Source organism: Aquarana catesbeiana, linkage group LG13 (assembly GCF_042186555.1).
Source record: "Aquarana catesbeiana isolate 2022-GZ linkage group LG13, ASM4218655v1, whole genome shotgun sequence".
In the NCBI taxonomy this organism is placed as follows: Eukaryota; Metazoa; Chordata; class Amphibia; order Anura; family Ranidae; genus Aquarana; species Aquarana catesbeiana.
This window is the reverse complement of record NC_133336.1, coordinates 18,297,397-18,316,497: the sequence shown is the minus strand read 5'-3', so window position 1 is coordinate 18,316,497 and position 19,101 is coordinate 18,297,397. Positions and strand designations below refer to the sequence as shown.

Below are 19,101 nucleotides of genomic sequence, written 5' to 3'. Positions count from 1 at the left end.
CGCAGACCTCAAAAACCAACGGCCAGGGATGTCGGGAAGAGGCCCTTGTCCTCATTAACATGGGGACAAGGTGCTTTGGGGTGGGGGGGCCGCAGGGCACCCCCCTGCCCCAAAGCACCCACCCCCCCATGTTGAGGGTATGCAGCCTGGTACAGTTCAGGAGGGGGGCCTCGCTCGTCCCCACCCCTTTTCCTGACCGGCCGGGCTGTGTGCTTGGATAAGGGTCTGGTATGGATTTTGGGGGGACCCCCATGCCGTTTTTTTTTTGGCATAGGGGGTTCCCCTTAAAATCCATACCAGACCCAAGGGCCTGGTATGCTCTTGGAGGGGGAACCCATGCTGGTTTTTTAATTTAAAATTTGGTGTGGAGTTCCCCCTCAAGATCATCAGAGCACAAGTCGCATGCCAAAGTCGGATCATGCAAGACGGCGATCCGACTTTGATCCGACTTCAATGATAGTCAATGGGCTGAAGTAGGAACAAAGTCGGATCAAAGTAGTACAGGGAGCATTTTCAAAGTCGGACCGACTTGTGTTGGACCAGTTAAGACGGCTCCCATAGGGAAACATTAATTTTCACACGTCATGCGACATTATCTCCCGATGTCAGAGTGTTTGTCGTACCGGTGTGAACCCGGCCTGAGGGCAGGGACTGATGAATATATAATATATGGAAAGTGCTGCATAAATTGATTGTGCTATATAAGTTCCTGAAATAAATAAAATGTGTGCGAAAAATAAAATAAAGGATTAAAAAAAGATGAGGGGTTAAAGTTTAATTCCAGCCCAAAGTTTATTTGAGTTCTGGATGGAGTGGGGTAGGTTAGATCCACTGTCAGGTGGTTGTTGCCGGGCAGATTTCCTCCTATAGGCACACATTCATAAATTACCATAATGGATACAAAGGACACCATATAGTCTGCGCCGGGGCGTTGAAGTTCTTGGATGTTGCAATCACCGGCCAATGTGACCAGTCATGTGCAGGCTCCGGCGCTGGTGATTGGTGGGTGAAGCTGTTGACCAGTGGTGACCCCGCCCCTGTTTTTGTGTTTATAGCTGGGAGGAAGGATACAGAGTCACAATCTGCGGACTCATCGTTGTGATAACACTCAGATTGCAGAGGAGAGCAGGTAAGTGATCAGGAGGTCGGCCAGTGTGGGGGGTATAGATCTCCTTTGTATAGCACTTTGAGAAGATACCTCTAAAGCTGTTCTATAAAAGAAAGTTTATTATTAGATTCGATTATTTCTAGATTGTAAACTAACGAGCCGAGCCCTCCTGTATTGGTTTGTATTGTAAGTGTAATGTCTGCCCTCATGTTGTAAAGCGTTGTGTAAACTGTTGGCGCCATATAAATCCTGTATTATTATAATAATAATATTATACATGTACCCTGCTGGAGACAGTGTGGGGGAGGGGGGAGCACTCGGGAATAAAGAGATCTGTGTGTGTTGGGGGAGGGGTTCAGTAGAGGGAGAGATCAGACAATGGAGGGATCTGACTAATGCCGGCCATACATGAGTCGAATTCCGAATGGGTTTTCTTTTGGAAATCAGATATTTTATGATCTGATGATACCACCATTCTTTTCGAAATTCAACCAAACAAGCCTTCGATTTCTCCTCATGTTGTTACAGAAAATAATTTTTGTGGCCGGGAATCTTCTTCTCCTTCCAGGTCACAGCTCATGCAAAGGAGAGATCTGACGATATGGGGGAGGTCATCAGACGGAGAGACCTGAAGATATGGGGGAGGTCATCAGATGTAGAGATCTGAAGATATGGGGGAGGTCATCAGATGTAGAGACTTGACGATATGGGGGAGGTCATCAGACGTAGAGACCTGACGATATGGGGGAGATCATCAGATGTAGAGACCTGAAGATATGGGGGAGGTCATCAGATGTAGAGACTTTGACGATATGGGGGAGGTCATCAGATGTAGAGACCTGACGATATGGGGGAGGTCATCAGACGTAGAGACCTGACGATATGGGGGAGGTCATCAGACGTAGAGACCTGATGATATGGGGGAGGTCATCAGATGTAGAGACCTGATGATATGGGGGAGGTCATCAGACGTAGAGACCTGACGATATGGGGGAGGTCATCAAATGTAGAGACCTGACGATATGGGGGAGGTCATCAGACGTAGAGACCTGACGATATGGGGGAGGTCATCAGACGTAGAGACCTGACGATATGGGGGAGGTCATCAGACGTAGAGACCTGACAATATGGGGGAGGTCATCAGATGTAGAGACTTGACGATATGGGGGAGGTCATCAGACGTAGAGACCTGACGATATGGGGGAGGTCATCAGACGTAGAGACCTGATGATATGGGGGAGGTCATCAGATGTAGAGACTTGACGATATGGGGGAGGTCATCAGACGTAGAGACCTGACGATATGGGGGAGGTCATCAGATGGAGAGACCTGACGATATGGGGGGACAGATTGACTGACGGATCTGACAGTGGGGGGAGATTGGCAGATTTGGGGGGTAAAGGGGCAGATGGGGAGACCTGATGATGGGGGGGGGGGGGGCAGGGAGATCAGGAGGTCAGCCAGGACTGCAGTGTGGGGGATATAGATCTCCTTTGTATAGCTACCTCTAAAGGCGTTATATAAAATAAAGATTATTATTATTATTATAGAAGTACCTTGCTGGGGGCAGTGTGGGAGAGGGGGCTACTGGGGAATAAAGAGATCTGTGGGGGGATCAGGCAATGGAGTGATCTGACTAATGCCCGGTACACACGATGAGATTAACGGACAAATGATTGTCCCCTTTTTTTTTTGCATTCTAATCTCAGATCGAATCTGATGAGTTTACTAAAGTCACGAAAATTCTTGTATGAAAGAATAACAATTCGGAAGTGATGTCATGTGTTGTAATACATTTGTATTGCATTTTCAAATGACAGCTGTACTGATTAAACGAAAATTGTATGACATTTTTTGTTTTCGTGCATGTCTGATTAAATATCGGATGAACTGTCCTGATTGGCTTTTGAAAGCTCTGTACTAACGATCAGCTTATCGTACGATCGCTTCCAAATCTGCATTTTTTGTATGATTTTCTGATCGCGTGTATGGGGCATATGAAGAGAAGATCGGCAGATGGAGAGAGCTAACAATGGGAAGTGGGGGGGGGGGATCAGCAGATGGAGAGAGCTGATGGGCGGGGGGGAGATTGATATATTGGCAGATGACAGAGTGATTGGGCTTATATAAATATATCACTAAATAATAGTACTAAAGTACACAGGTTTGCTTTAAAGAAGAAATATTTTTTTCCTAAAGAGGAAATTTTTAATATATTACCCAGGGGGACCAGGTGCATATAGCAGATGCTGAGCAGAGTGGTTGGACAGCTAGCGCCCCAACACATCACTCCAAGCTGTCCAATCACGCTTCTAGCAAGAAGACGAATATGTAATGAGGACTGATTGGCAGCCTTTGTCCGTAGCTGCAGACGCATGCCGGGGAGCAGCACCGTCCTTCAGCTTCATTCGTAGATCAGCTCAATTAATAGAACAAGCTAAAGTTCTATCAGCTCTGTGGTGTAGTGTATGTTTACCGGCAGCCGCAGGTCTATCACACAACCCCGCACAGCAGGATGTCAGGATATTGGTTGATCTATAGTAATATGTTACTTGGTGGTAATATCTAGTGGGTGTCTTGGTGTACATGCTTGGACTCCAGTGGGGTATTGTAGATTGAGGTCTGTGGACCAGAACATACAACCTGAGGAGATATCCCTCATGCTCCCTGTGTATAATCACTCTTCATGTTGTCTCTTCAGGGATCGGATACTTATTTGAAGATGTTTTCAGTAATGCTATTCCTCGGCCTCGCCGTCCTGGCCACCTCCATCCCAATTGAGGACCCAGAAGATGGTGGGAAGCACTGGGTGGTCCTGGTGGCCGGCTCCAATGGTTGGGAAAACTATAGACATCAGGTGAGAGCTCCCGATATCACCTTCTCTCATCAGGGACTCAAGATAACAACACTAATTTTCAGATTTTGCAGATATATATGAACTGGCACATGTCAAAACTTACACTACAGACCGCCTTTCTTTTGCATAGAAAGGAAGAAAATCTATTGGCATATTAATTACAACTAATCCCCCCGATGCATAGATATGTATTAGGCGTCACGTATCGGCACTTTACTACAGACAGCCCCCCGATGCAAAGATATGTATGAAGTGTCATGTCTACTGGAAGGGTATATTTTTGCCTAATTCACAAAGTTCAGTAATAAGATTTTATATCAAGTAGCTAATATCACATGTCCAGGTAAGTTCTGCTCTGTTGGATAAGTAATTAGTAGGGATGCACCGAAACACTTTTATTTTTATTTTTTGCATACGCCGATACCAATTACTGATACCGGCCGGTGTTCTGCCGAGGAAGTTCCGCTCGGCGTATAAGTTCCCCCCTCTACTGCACCTGCGCAGTAGGTATTGGCGGAAATAGCCAAAGCAGAACAGCTGAAAATCAGCTGTACACGGCGCCTGTAAGAGGGCCCCTCGTGGGCTCACTTCGCTCGCCACGCTTCGGGCATGGCCTCGCTGCACTCGGCACTTTTAGATTCCCCCTCTAGGTCCACTTGGATGGTGGGGAAGGAACCTGGACCCAGAGCGCAGGCGCCGTGTACAGCTGATTGAAGCATTTGAGCTTCGGCTATCTCCGGCGGCTGAGCGTAGTATGTACTGCGCAGGCGCTGCGCCTGCGCAGTACAGGGGGGGAACTTATCCGCCGAGGGAACATTCTCGGCAAGACACCGGCAACTGTTTTGTTTACACTTCAGCTGTCAGCAATGATACAAAGTATTGAAAAGTTATTTACAAATGAAATACATTTATTTATTTTTAAATGTTGCAATTTTTTTTCAATGTGAAACATGTAAATATATGTTAAAGGTGTAAAAATATTAAAGAGCAAAGCAAACAAAAAAAAAAGGTTTAATTATTAATAGTTTATAAAGTGGAAGTAAACAAACGAAAAATCAGCAGGAATGTAATAATTAAAGGGAGAATAAGAATAAGTAGTTAATTAAGGCTGATTAGAGTAAATTAAGGGTTAACCATGTCAGCCCCGGAAGGTTTTACCCCATTAATGACCAGACCATTCTTTGTGATACGGCACTGCGTTACTTTAACTGACTATTGTGCGGTCGTGCGATGCTGTACCCAAATAAAATTGATGTCCCCCCCCCGCAAATAGAGCTTTCTTTTGGTGGTATTTGATCACCTCTGCAGTAATTTTTTGCGCTATCAACAAAAAAAATATTTTGAAAAAAAAAAACAATATTTTTTACTTTCTGCTATAATACATACCCAATAAAAATGTAAAAATCTAAATTTATTCAACCGCCCCTACTCCCCAGGGGAGTAGGCCCCTACACATAATTGACTACTCAACTGGCCCGGGAGGGCAAAAGTGTGAAATGCTTCAATACGCAAATACAGATTTCATTCCTGACGCCGAGACTTCGCACGAGCTTCAGTATGGGTGCAGTAGGCAGGACAGGGCAGAGCTGAGCACTGAAATGTAGGCACAGATTTCATCTCACACTTGCCTAGTTGGCTGCTTAACCACTTCCTGCCCATAGGACATCATGTGACCTTAGGTTGAAGTGGTGATATCTGGATGATGCCTGCAGCTACAGGCTGAATTTATTTTCAGCCTGTTATTCCCTCTATAGTAAAAGCCATCCTAATAGCTTTTACAGGCAGTGGGAAGGGACGACCCCCCCCGTAGCCCTCCGATGCCATAGATCTGGGGCAAGCTGCACCGTGACCAGGAATCCCAGGTTAGGTGGCTCACCTCATGCACAGTCGCTCCCCAAAGCAAAGATGGCCGCTGCTCCGGAGCTAGGCCAAAGCCGCAGCCTTTCCTAAGGCTGAGGCAGTGGCACGCTCCGCGGAGCGCATGTGTGCCGACCCGAACAAGCTGAACCGTTCGGATCATGGATCGGTGACGTGCCGTTGCACCCCTAATAGTTTGGGGAGGGCCCCTTCCTGTTCTAACATGACTGCTCACCAGTGCACAAAGCAAGGTCCATAAAGACATGGATGAGTGGGTTTGGGGTGGAGGAACTTGATTGGCCTGCACAGAGTCCTGACCTCAACCCCATAGAACATCTTTGGAATGTATTAGAGCGGAGACTGCGAGCCAGGCCTTCTCATCCAACATCACTGCCAGATCCCCACAATTGTGCTTCTGGAAGAATGGGCAAACATTCCCATAGACACACTCCTGAACCTTGTGGACGGCCTTCCCAGAAGAGTTGAAGCTGTTATAGCTGCAAAGGGCGGAGCCAACTCAATATTGAACCCTACAGACTAAGACTGGGGTGCCATTAAAGTTCATGTGCGTGTAAAGGCAGGTGTCCCAATACTTTTGACAAAGTTCCTGGGTTCTCCCGTTCCTCCGGGGAGCCCGGGAATGCAGGAAGCAGCTTGGCCATTGAGAGCAGGAGGAACTCCAGGGACATCCGTTCTCTTTTTCTTTATAATGTTGATAACATACAAATCCCTTTTATTTTTTTTGCATGTTTGGTATTTATTTACTTGACACAACCCAATCTTTTCTGTTTTACCAAAAAAATTTGGGTATAATGTGTTTTGTTTACACTAACATTCACTTTATTGTATTTTCTATATCCTGAAAATATGCATTTGATAAATGTCTGCATAAATATTTGTGCGACATAAAAAATGCAGCTCCGCACCATTTCATTCTCCAGGGTCTCTACTTTCAGAGAGTTTATTCTTTTTAGCGGGTTTACATAAAAAAAGATGCAAACTGTAACGTGTGCAAAATAAATCAATAATTTGCCCTGGTAGGCGAGTGGTTAAAGTGGAGTTCCACCCAAAAGTGGAACTTCCACTCATTAGATTCCTCCCCCCCTCCGGTGACACAGTTGGCACCTTTCAGGGGGGAGGGGGGTACAGATACCTGTATATTACAGGTATCTGTACCCACTTCCGGCGTAGATAGCCGCAGAATCTGCGGGTATTTACGCCACATCCTGTTCCCCCCCCGCTGCCTGCTGGGAAACACACGGGTCCCAGAGGCAGCAGGGACCATTCGTATTGCGCTGCGCGACTCGCGCATGCGCAGTAGGGAACCGGGAAGTGAAGCCGCACGGCTTCACTTCCTGATTCCCTTACCGAAGATGGAGGCGGCAGCACCCGAGGACGGAGAGACGCTTCGGCCTCGGGTGCCGACATCGCGGGCGCCCTGGACAGGTAAGTGTCCATGTTTTAAAAGTCAGCAGCTGCAGTATTTGTAGCTGCTGACTTTTAAAAAAATTTTTTTCGGTGCCGCTCCGCTTTAAGCTCTGGGGGAAGGGGGAGATCTTTGCCCCTCCCCCATGTTGTCCTTTCTATGGTCGGTGAATGATTGTTGGACTCTTTCTGCTATAACTGTATATAACATTTACCTCTGACGTTGTATTTCCAGGCTGATGTCTGCCACGCGTATCAAATAGTCAGGAAGAACGGCATCCCCGACGAGCAGATCGTGGTCATGATGTATGATGATATCGCGTATAATAGAAGGTAAGTGTTCTGTACTATAAAACTAGAGAACCGTCTGACTTTCTTCTTCATCTGGAGTTCCACTTTAATAAGTCCATAGAAGAGAATGTTGGTCGGTATTGGGATTGGCTCCCACTGCTGTCAATCACAGCCAATGAGGAGCGGGCGAGGGGCGGGGCCGAGCCGTGGCTCTGTTATTATGGGCACACAGAGCAGGGCTCAGGAGTGAGCATGCACCAGTGCCCCCATGGCAAGTGGCTTGCTATTGGGGGCACTGCTTATGGGGGAGGAGCCAGGAGTGCCAGCGGAGGACCTGTGAAGAAGGCCGGGGCCGCTCTGTGCAAAACCATTACACAGAGCAGGAAAATATGACCTTTGTCGACTTTTTTTATAAAGAAAAGCAAATTTTTAATAACCCTGTAACCCCTTGATTACCCCGAGATGTTAACTGCGTCCCAGCCAGTGTCATTAGTACAGTGACAGTGTCTAGTATGAGCACTGATCACTGTATTGGTATCACTGGTGATGTCAGTGGCAGTTAATCAGTCCCCCCCAGTCACCCGCATCTAATTTCTTGGGGGGGGGAATTGCCACGTTGCCCCCCCTGGATCCGCCCCTGCCCCAGTTTCAGTTAGTGTCAGATTGTCCGCCGCACTCTCACAGTCCCACTATAAATTTGGCCGTACATTATACAATTCTCTTGTTCAGTTTCCTTTAGATTTACTTTCAGCTATGTAGGGGAAGGGTCTCCCTGATTGTGTACAAATTGAAAGTGTTCAGGTTTGACCTCCTATTATATGGTTTTAGTAAATCTAAAGGAAAATTGTATAATTTATGGCCAGCCTAAGTCGCTGATCGCTGCCATGAGGCTCCATTCACACCTATGCAGTTTGCTTTTGAGTGTTTCTGCAGTGTTTTTTTCTTTCCCACGGTTTTAGTTTTGTGTTTCTTTTTTGGGGGGGGGGATTTGTTGTTGGGCAGATTTAAAATCTGCAAATCAAAGCAAAATTGTGGTAAAAATGCACTACATGCTTTTCTGCAGCTTCTCAATTGAAGTCTATTGAACCAAAAAAGCAAAAAAAAAAAAAAAGCACCGTTTTGCATTTAGAAAATCCCCGAACCTTTCCAAAAATGCAGAGGCACAAAAATGCATTGTTGTGAACGTGTTCCATAGGGACCCATGTTAAAACAAATGTTCTGCAAAAATATTCAATATGCACTTATTTGGGTTTTTTTTTTTTTTTTGCAGCAGAATATATTTTGACATTTATAAAGAAATTTTATTTTTTGTTAATTTTTCTTTTTATTGGATATGTTTTATGGCGGAAAGTAAAAAAAAAAAAAAAAAAATATGAGCGAGACTCTATGTCTCTCTCTATGTGAGATCCTTTTTTCTTTTGTTTACTTTTTCAAAAAATTTCTGTCTTTTTTTTTTTTTTTTTTCGTTTATATATTAAAAAAAACAAAACCCCAGAGGTGATCAAATACCACAGGCAGAAAGCTCTATTTGTTTAAAATAAAAATTTATACAAATTTCATTTGGATACAGCGTTGCATGACCATGCAATTACCAATTTAAAGTAGCGCAATGCTGAATAGCAAAAAAGTGCCTGGTCTAGACATGTGCACTGCCAAAAAAATTTGTCAGTATTCGTTGTGTGGTGTTTTTTTTTATTTTTTTTTTTCGGGTCATTTGTTATGATCGGAAATTTGGAAATTCGGACAAACTAATAATAAATCTTAAATTATAGGTATTGGAATTTCCTTTCAAATTTGGCTGTTAGTTAATGTAACGAGTACAAATTTATCCGAAGTTACAAATTATCGGAAATAACGAATGCCGCATCTAAACGAATGGAACGTAACAAATTAACAACAATGAAAAGACAGTATTATTATTTATTAATTCATTAGGTTCCATTGATTTAGATGTTGCATTTGTTATTTCGGATAATTCGTAACTTTGGATAAATTCGTATTTGTTTTGTATTCGTTACGTTCACTAACCGCCAAATTTGAAATGAAATTCCAATACCTATAATTTAATAGCTGGTAATAGTTATTATTAGTTAGTTATTATTCGGATTTTCGTTCTTATTTTCGTTCTTTTGAATATGCAAATTTTTCATTTTTGGAAAAATGAGTTCAATGTTTTTTCGTTAATTTTGAATATTTCTGAATTAACAAATTTGTCAAATTTCGTCAAACAACGAATTCGGAACGAAACAAATTGCGCATGTCTAGCCTAGTCATGAAGGAGGAGGGGGGGGGACCTTCCAGAGCCGAGGTGAATATGAACCAAATTCCATGTCGGGAATCTCATTGTTCCTAGAACAGGCCGCATGTGATTGGTTTGTGTGCATTCCCTGGGAGGGAAAAATGAAGGATACAGGATTGAGGATTCTTGGGGGAGGGGGGATTAATTTTTTTTTATTTATTTATTTTATTTTTTTATTTTAGGCAGTTGCACAAAACCAATGATTATTACAGAATTTAAAAAAGGTCACAGCATTTAAAACTTAACCTAACCTAAAAAAAATAGAATATATTACAACCTACCAATGTGATGGCTGTATTAGTTTTCTTCCCCCCTTTTTTTTTTTTTTTTTTTTTTCAGGCTTTTCCTTTTTACTTTATATTAACCAGTAAAACATTTGCTTCTGTAATGTGACAACATTCACTCACTTCCCTATATCCAGGGCCGCTGATAATCTTTCAACCAGTCCTGTAGCTAATGGGGCCTGGGCCCAGTACAAAACGGGGGGGGGGGCGGGGGGCAGCTTCATTATTTGTTTCTGCTTAAATGAATAAATGGATTTTACTAGACCACACCACCGCCCCTACATGCTTACCAGGGCTTAAATTCCATTTCCATGGGCCCCACCAGGTCAACAGAGGGGCCCAGGATGTGGGGGAATGGGAGGGAATTTATTTAAATTTTTTTTTTTTTTTTTGATGTAGGCAGATAAAGTCAGTCCTGCTGTTCTGCTGCACCCTGGGGGTGGGGGAGGGACGGTGTGCGGGTGGGGTGAAGGCGGGGATTGGGGGAAGCCAATCAGGAAGGCTGTACGGGGGCCCCATGATTTCTAACAGTGGCCCTGCCTATATCTATGGAGGAGCAGTGATGTCCTCCTAGGTTGAGCAAAATACATTTTAAAGTTATAAAGAAGTGTGAGCGGCATGCTAATAATATTCAATGTATTTTTGTGTCCAGGAATCCGACCGATGGAGTCATCATAAACCGGCCCAATGGGACAAACGTGTACCCCGGAGTACTGAAGGATTACACAAAGGAGGTGAGACTCACAATTTTGGTGCTGCAGTGGTTCCCAGCCACACTTCCCACTCGGGGTCAAGACTAGGGGGGCATCATAATAAAAAGGAATGTGCAGAGCAAAAGATGGAGATGGAATGGCAAGAATGCTTCTCTGACATTCGTATAATTTATTTAATTTTTCTTCGGCACATCTGCAAACACGTGCGTGAACACACCATGATTAGGAAGGTATAAGAGTCTATGGGGTTGATTTACTAAAGGCAAATAAAGGCAAATGGACTGGGCACTTTGCAGTTGCTCCCCTATAAGGGCAGTTGCTCCAGAGCTTAGTAAATGAGCAGAAGCTCTGCTGACTTCCATCATCCAATCATGTGCAAGCAAAATGCTGTGTTTTTTTTTTATTTTTTTTATTTTCTTGCACGTGATTGGGTATTGTTTGCAAAGTGAAGCTTTTCCTCATTTACTGGAGCGACTGCAAAGTGCACAGTTTATTTGCCTTTAGTAAATCAACCCCTTTGTGTCCGGTCCCCACATGAGTCTAATGCCTCGTACACGCGATCAGACTTTCCGACAACAAAACCGTGGAATTTTGTTCGAAGGTTGTTGGCTCCAACTTGTCTTGCATACACATGGCCACACAAATGTTGGCCAACAATTACGAATGTAGTGACGTACTACACGTATTACGTGGTTTTTCAGCTCTTTAGCGCCACCCTTTGGGCTCCTTCTGCTAATTTCGTGTTAGTAGAAGTTTGGTGAGTGTTGATTCGCGCTTTTCTTTTTGCGTTTTTCATTTAGCATTATTATTATTATTATTATTATTATTATTATTATTATTATTATTATTATTATTATTATTATTATTCTTGATATCACTTGAAAAAAAAGTCTTTGAAAATTTGTTTTCAATAACTCCATCAGTATCACCAGCAAAGCAGCTTCATTATTATCCCATTAAAGAAGAAGAGAATTGTGCGCTGCGTTTGTAGATTTCATAATTTGCCGCGTCACGAATGTTAATTCTCTATTACAAGCGCTAGTTTACAAGACCGACCGCTTCTGCTTCCGAGCATGCGTGAACTTTTGTGCGACGGACTTGTGTACACACGATCGGAAAGTCCGACAACAAAAGTTTGTTGGTGGAAAATTTGAGAACCTGCTAGCCAACATTTGTTGGCGGAAAGTCCGCCAACAAATGTTCGATGGAGCGTACACACGGTCGGACTTTCCGCCAACAAGCTCACATCCAACATTTCCCGTTGGAAAGGCCGATCGTGTGTACGTGGCATAAGGATTGACATGTGCGCAGATCAAAGATAATTTCATGTACCTTCCTAATCAAAAGGCACCCATGCAAGTGCAGATCTGCCACAGGGCTCTGCCAGGTCTGAAGGCACATATGTGCATTGTCCGGCCCATTAAAGATGGAGGAGTTAGGGGTGGGGGGTCTGCGGCTGCTCATTCTACTAGTGTATGGCCAGTATAAGCTTCCCAAAGGCATCATGGTGCAAAGGTGTGGTGTTTTTGTTTTTTTTTTTTTGTTTTTTTGTTTTTTTTATGGGGTAGGGGGTAAATAGTGGAGAATGATTAGAAAGACGGAGGGAGAAAGTCTAATAGGGGAGATTGAAGGAAAGGCGTGGGGGGGAGTCAGGATGTGGGGGGTAGAGGTGGTAAAAAGGGGAGAGAATACTGAGATTGTGGGGCCATTCATTATGGGGGGGTTGGGGCCGCAACAATTCCTTGCTATATTTTAAATAGAAAGTGGAAATCCTATCGGTATGGCCACCTTCCGCTAACCAATGAAGGTCTGGATTACTCAGAGCCATTTGGGCCTTTGGGAGACACCAAGGCCAACTCTTCTCGTGGTTTCTCTGTCTGAAGGAGCCATTGAAGATGAAAATGGTTTTACAAGGTCCGGCTATCCAGTCCCAAGTGTGACCTCTATTGCCATGCTGATGATCTCATTGTTCCTGCAACATGCTGCACATGATCCCCCCCGTGCATAGTCCTGTAAAAGGAAAGCTGAACTGGTGTCAGCCTTGAAAGTGAACACAAGCAGCTGATCCCCAGGCTTTTTCCTCCCACCATTAGACCAGTAATGGTCCTACTCTAGATTCTGGGGGACATATCCACCAAGACCCTTCACATTTGTAGAATTTGGGTTGCAGTGGGACCACAGGTACACTTTAGAGGGATGTTGTTGGGTTTCCAGTTCTGTTCCCAGCGGGAAGTCAATGCACCAGACCCAGATCTGTAGGTGGCATTAGGAATCTTCCATTACTTTCCTTTGTTCTATGTTATAGATCCTGGGAAGTAATTATGGAGAATTATTTAACCCTCCGTCATAGCCCTACTTAGATTTCCCTGTCAATATTCCAGCAAAGCTCAGAAAACTAGTTGGATCGCCATGAGAATTTAATATATTTTATTGAAGGACCTTTTATCCCGTGTTGCTGATGATGTGTCTGTTGTGTCTTTGTAGTTCGTCACTCCTAAAAACTTCCTGGCGGTTCTCCGAGGTGACGCGGAGGCGGTGAAGGGACAAGGATCCGGGAAGGTGCTTAGGAGGTTGGTGAATTATTATTCCTCAGTCCTTTGGATTGGGGTCACACATGAGATGGCTGCTGGGGTTGGAAGAGGGAATACGGGCTTCCTGTATGCATCTATGACCCATCCAACAAAGTTGTCCATACTTCTGAAATGTGATGTCCCCTGTTGCCCCTCTCGTTAAAGCTGAATTGCAGGCTTGGCAGTTTTTACATATTTGGACCAATGGAAGTATGTATGTTCCGTGCCTGTGGGATCTTCCTGGCAGCTGGAAGTTAATGTAGTAGACACTGTTACTACAGTATCCACTAGCTTCCAGGTCCTGTGCCAAGTGGCTGCCCTGCTGTCTCCTGAACACAGGAACACGGGCACCATTCAAAGAACCTCCTTTTCTTTCCTTTTTTATCAATTATTACAAAGAGTTCTCTGATTGGATGAGGTAGAAATCTAAACATTCCCCACCTCATCCAATCATAAAATGCTTTGCATTTATAGTAAAGTGAATGGCACCCGTGGCAAACAAGAGACCTCCTGTGTTCACAGGGCAGCCGCTCAGCACGGGACCCAGAGGCTAGTGGAGATCACTGTAGTGAAGTTGTATTGGCAGTGCCCGCTACAGTGATTTCCAGGTTCCAGGGGTCCTAGAGGTATGGTACATAAATGGTTACATTGGTCCAAGCTAGGCCAATGTCACTATATAAAAAATGTCATATCTGGAAATCAGATAAATCTTTAAAACGGAAATTCATTTTTAATAATCAAGGAAAACTCCCCCTCCATCCATGTCTCCATGCTTTTATTTTGCTGATAAATCACTTTGAAACCCCCCCTTAGCATTTCTAGTGGTGGCCATCTTAAGCAAGGCCAGATGATTCATGTGGGGCTTACTAACTGAAATCTACCTGCCCTTAGCTCAGGGATGCCAGAAAAGGAGGGCGTGCTTAGCTGAGAAAGACCCTCCTCCAGATAAAAGGGAAAAAAGATGCCCATGAAGACTCCTGGGACGTATGACCTCATTTTTGCCTAGGCCAGAAACCAGCAAGACTCTGGAGAAATGTAAAAAAAAATTTAAAAATGTAAATATAATGTGGCAACTCTGCTTCGAATAGTAACTCTGCACAGCTTTCAGCTATAACATGACATCACATAATTTGGGTAAGTCACTTTTTTTTCTGTTCTCTTGCAGTGGACCGAACGACCATGTCTTTGTCTTCTTTTCTGATCATGGAGCTCCGGGTTTGCTGGCCTTTCCCAATGACGATGTAAGAACCACCTCAAACCACCACCCCGCCATAGCCACTTCTACCGTTTCCCTACACCGAATCCCATTCTCTTTCATTTCTGCTGGGAGGAAAACCAAGGAAGACACTTTTTAAAGCTAAGACCCAGCTGCTGCTTCTCATAACCCTTTCATGTCCTCCTTATATTACTTCTAATAGAAGATCATAGTCTGCCCCTATACTGCCCTAGCCTGCCCCTATACTGCCCCAGCACGCCCCTTGGATTTGAACATAATGGTATGTCATCTAAATTTTGCATATGGATAAGGTGCTGTTCCATGTAAATCTGACTTCCTGATAAATTTAATTTTAGTTTTAATTATCATTATATAAAATAATGAATGTGGGGGCCTTTTGGTGGGATTATTATTATTATTATTATTATAATTATTATTAATATTATTTTTTTGGGGGGGGCCTTTTCATTGGACCCATCTTGTCTTGGGCCAGCCCTGTTGTGAAGCGTCCTTTGACATAATTCATACATTGTGTCTTTGTTTGTAGTAATCCTTAGACTTGTTGTTCTCCATTGCAGCTCCATGTTGAAGATTTGAACAAGACAATTCAATACATGCATGAAAACAAGATGTACAAAAAAGTAAGTGCCCGATGGTGTCCTAGGAAGTGGCCAGTTTTTATGATCTGCAATGGGGGGGTATTTACTAAAACTGGAGAGCACAGAATCTGGTGCAGCTGTGCCTGGGAGCCAATCAGCTTCTAAATTCAGCTTATTCAGTTAAGCTTTGATTAAAAAAAAAACAAAACTTGAACAGTGGTTCTCTACCTGGGGGTCAGGACCACCTCAGGGGGCAGAATGATAATTTGCCAGGGGTCACCGAATCCTGGGCTGTTCCTGAAGCCCGCACTGATCTCCTAGTCGTTTTGCGCCCGCCCAGCAGGGCTGTCCCTGGAGCTCGCGGCCGCCCACTCAGCCTCTTCGCAGCAAACCCACTCAGTTCACGCCATGGCTGGGGGGCAGAGACTAGAGGTCAGTTGACTGGTAAGAATGGGAAGTGGGAGGGGCTGGAGGAGACCCCATCTCCTGATTTCAGCATAGGTGTCACTGTTACGAGACACCGCAAAGTCGGAGACACAGTGGAGTCAGGAACACAGTGAGTAACACTACCTGTGATTACAGTTGCCATTAAAAGTCCCCACTACAGTTCTAAGATCAGCAGATGACCTTGTTCAAGAGCACCTAAGTTGGCTGATCCCAACTCCCCGCCAGCACGGCCACTGACCCCCACCTCCCCGCCAGCACGGCCACTGACCCCCAACTCCCCGCTGGCACGGCCACTGATCCAATTTCCCCCCCTACCAAAGAGTAAAAATAGAGAATACATAAAAAGGAGAGAACAAGAGGGGGAGGAACAAAGAAAGGAAGAGACAGAATAAGAGAACAAGAAAGACAGCTAGAGAGAGGGATGGGGAAAAAAAACAAAAATTTAGGATAGAGAGAGGTGAAAGGGATAGAAAAGAGAACAGAGTGGTACATCCTAAAATGTACCATAAGGGGTTTTAATACTGTACGAGTGGAAGGGACTCAGGGAACGCTAAAAGTCCATGGGTTAAGGGCGCAAATTACTTGTCTTGCCTTGGGTGCTGACAATCCACGCTACGAAAATAATTTTACTGTTAGGGGTCCCCACAACTTGGGAAATTTTATCAAGGGTTTACAGTACTAGAAAGGTTGAGAACCACTGACCTAGAAGCTGATTTCTGCACTAAATGTTGAACTCTCCGGGTTTAGTAAATCTCCCCCAATGTATCGGTGTGCTGAGTCTTCTATAGCAGAACCTGTTGGAGTGACATGGAGATATTTCTCTTACAGATGGTTTTGTACATTGAGGCCTGTGAGTCCGGCTCGATGATGAATCACCTACCTAACAACATCGATGGTAAGTGCGGCTGGCAGGGCCGTTTGAAGGAATTTGGGGGCCCCAAGCAAAATGGACATGGAGGCCCCCCCCCCCGCACGCAAAGCCTACAGGAATCACAGCATAGCGATACAGTTGAAGTATGTATTAAAGCTTTTTGCAAAAATTTACAAAGCAGAGAAAAGACTCTACAGTAGAGTGTACTGTAGAATCTTTTCTCTGCTTTGTACATTTTTGCAAAAAGCTTTAATAAATATTACCTGATTAAAAAAAGAAGCAATAAGATGGAAATGGGATGGTAAAGAAAGAAAATGGAAAGAAAGCTATGGTAATCGTTTTTATTATGGTTAGCAAACTACTATATTTTTATTACTAAATGGGTCTTGATGACTGCCTCCCCCCACTGTGTTGTTCTTTTTAACTCTCCCTCCCTACCGCGTACCGCGCGCAGGAGATTCAGTTTTCTGTTCCTGGCCGGCCGGACTGACAGGAAGCGAGCACTCGGTTTGTGCACACTTCCTGTCAGTCCGGCCGGGAACAGGAAACTGAATCTCCTGTACCGCGCAGACTGCAGGAGGAAGGAGGAGGAGCTCGGCTACGCTCAGGGCCATCTTTAATGTTGATTGGGCCCTGGGCAAACATTTTTTTGGGGCCCCCCCCTCCATTCTGAGACAAAATCAGTTTACTGCAGCAGATCACGCAGCGATTGCAATTGTTTGCCAGAGGTTACATTCTACAATAGGATAGAATATAAAATAAAGCAATAGTGATATATATATATATATATATATATATATATATATATATATATATATATAATTTTTTTTTTTCTATGCTTTTCTTTTCTATTATATTCTATAAGTCCTTTCAATTCAAATTCATGCTATACGAAATTCGAATTTCGGAACATGGCTTCTGAAGTTCGAATTTCGTATAGAATGAATTCGAATTCGAATAATAGATAGTAATAATAACTACTAATATTTAGTAATTACTAATAATAGACTAGAAAAACAATAGAACAGAATAAAAAAAATTTCTATTCTTTTCTATCATTTTATATTCTATTCTGATCTTTTCTATTCAATTTTGATTTCAGTCTATATGAAATTTGAATTTCGAAGATGTTATATAATTTTTTCTATTCTGTTCCATTGTTTTTCTATGCTATTCTTTTCTATTCTATTCTAAACTTTTCTATAAGAATTTGAATTCATTCTATGCGAATTTCGAAAGATGGCTTCTGGCTTCTGAAATTTCCAAATTTCGCATACAATGAATTTGAATTTGAATAGAAAAGATTAGAATAGAAAATAATAGAAAAGAATAGACTAGAAAAACAATAGAACAGGACAGAATATAATATAATATAATATATATATTTTATTCTATTCTGTTGTTTTTCTAGTCTATTCTTTTCTATACTGTTCTAATGTTTTCTATTCAAATTCATTTTATACGAAATTCGAATTTCGTAAGATATAGAAGAAAAAATCCGATGGATTCTGTTGTCGGAATGTCCAATCAATGTCCGATCGTATGTACAGGGCAAAACAGTTAAGCAAATTTGAAAGGAAATTCCAATACCTTTAATTGTTTATAGTTTTTTTTATTAATAAATAATAATAACTATAATAATAATCACTAATTTAATTATACTAGATATTATGAAAAATGAAATGACCTGAATCTAATCGTTTTGTTAAATCGGTTGAATCGTTTTACGTTCTTTCGGGTTTTTCGTTCTTTCGGAATGTCGTTCTTTCCGAGAATTAATTTTCGTATGCATTCACCAAGAGTCTTTCGTTCATTCGGATGCTTACTAACGAACGTGCCAATTTTCACCCGCAAACGAATTTGGAACGAAACGAATTGCACATGTCTATTACAGAATCTTACTTCGAGAATAGTAAACTAATTTACAGCTTTTAGACGATCCCTCAAAACCCCTCTCTTCAGAGAAGCCTCCCCTACCCACACCTAACAACTGTTTTTTTTAATTTTCTCCATCAGCTCATCCCCCACAGTTATTACCTTTTTTGTTTCCACTTGACCCTCCCTTCTAGATTGTAAGCTCTAAGGAGCCGGGCTCTCTGATTCCTCCTGTATTGATTTGTATTGTAAGTGTAATGTCTGCCCTCATGTTGTAAAGCGCTGCGCAAACTGTTGGCGCAATATAAATCCTGTATAATAATAATAATAATAATATAGGAAAATATAGGATTGTCACAGCAGTCAGGAATTCTGAAGCTTTTATTATAAAATGATTAACATATATTGCAAATTTTGCCTAATGCCGTGTACACACGGCCGGACTTTTCGACCGGACTGGCCCAACGGAACAAATCTGTCGGACAATTAGACCGTGTGTGGGCTTCATCGGACCTGCAGCGGACCTTTTCTGTCGGAAATCTGACGCACTTTAGATTTGAAACATGTTTCAAATCCTTCCGACGGACTCGAGTCCGGACAAAAAATCCGGTCGTCTGTATGCTAGTCCGACGGACGAAAAACGATGCTAGGGCAGCTATTGGCTACTGGCTATCAACTTTCTTATTATA

At 43.1% G+C, this 19,101-nt stretch overlaps 1 protein-coding gene across 1 annotated transcript in view; it reads left to right on the top strand.

Annotated features, from left to right (window-relative positions):
* The first annotated feature begins 1,022 nt into the window (after positions 1 to 1,022).
* Positions 1,023 to 19,101, top strand: part of LOC141117615 (legumain-like) — a 35,041-nt gene continuing 16,962 nt past the window's right edge. Inside the window, exons 1-8 of the mRNA XM_073610550.1 lie at positions 1,023 to 1,129; positions 3,810 to 3,965; positions 7,483 to 7,580; positions 10,774 to 10,855; positions 13,319 to 13,404; positions 14,570 to 14,645; positions 15,199 to 15,261; positions 16,495 to 16,561. Coding sequence (XP_073466651.1) covers positions 3,831 to 3,965; positions 7,483 to 7,580; positions 10,774 to 10,855; positions 13,319 to 13,404; positions 14,570 to 14,645; positions 15,199 to 15,261; positions 16,495 to 16,561 — 607 coding nt within the window. The 5' untranslated portion in view covers positions 1,023 to 1,129; positions 3,810 to 3,830. The remainder of the gene's footprint in view (positions 1,130 to 3,809; positions 3,966 to 7,482; positions 7,581 to 10,773; positions 10,856 to 13,318; positions 13,405 to 14,569; positions 14,646 to 15,198; positions 15,262 to 16,494; positions 16,562 to 19,101) is intronic.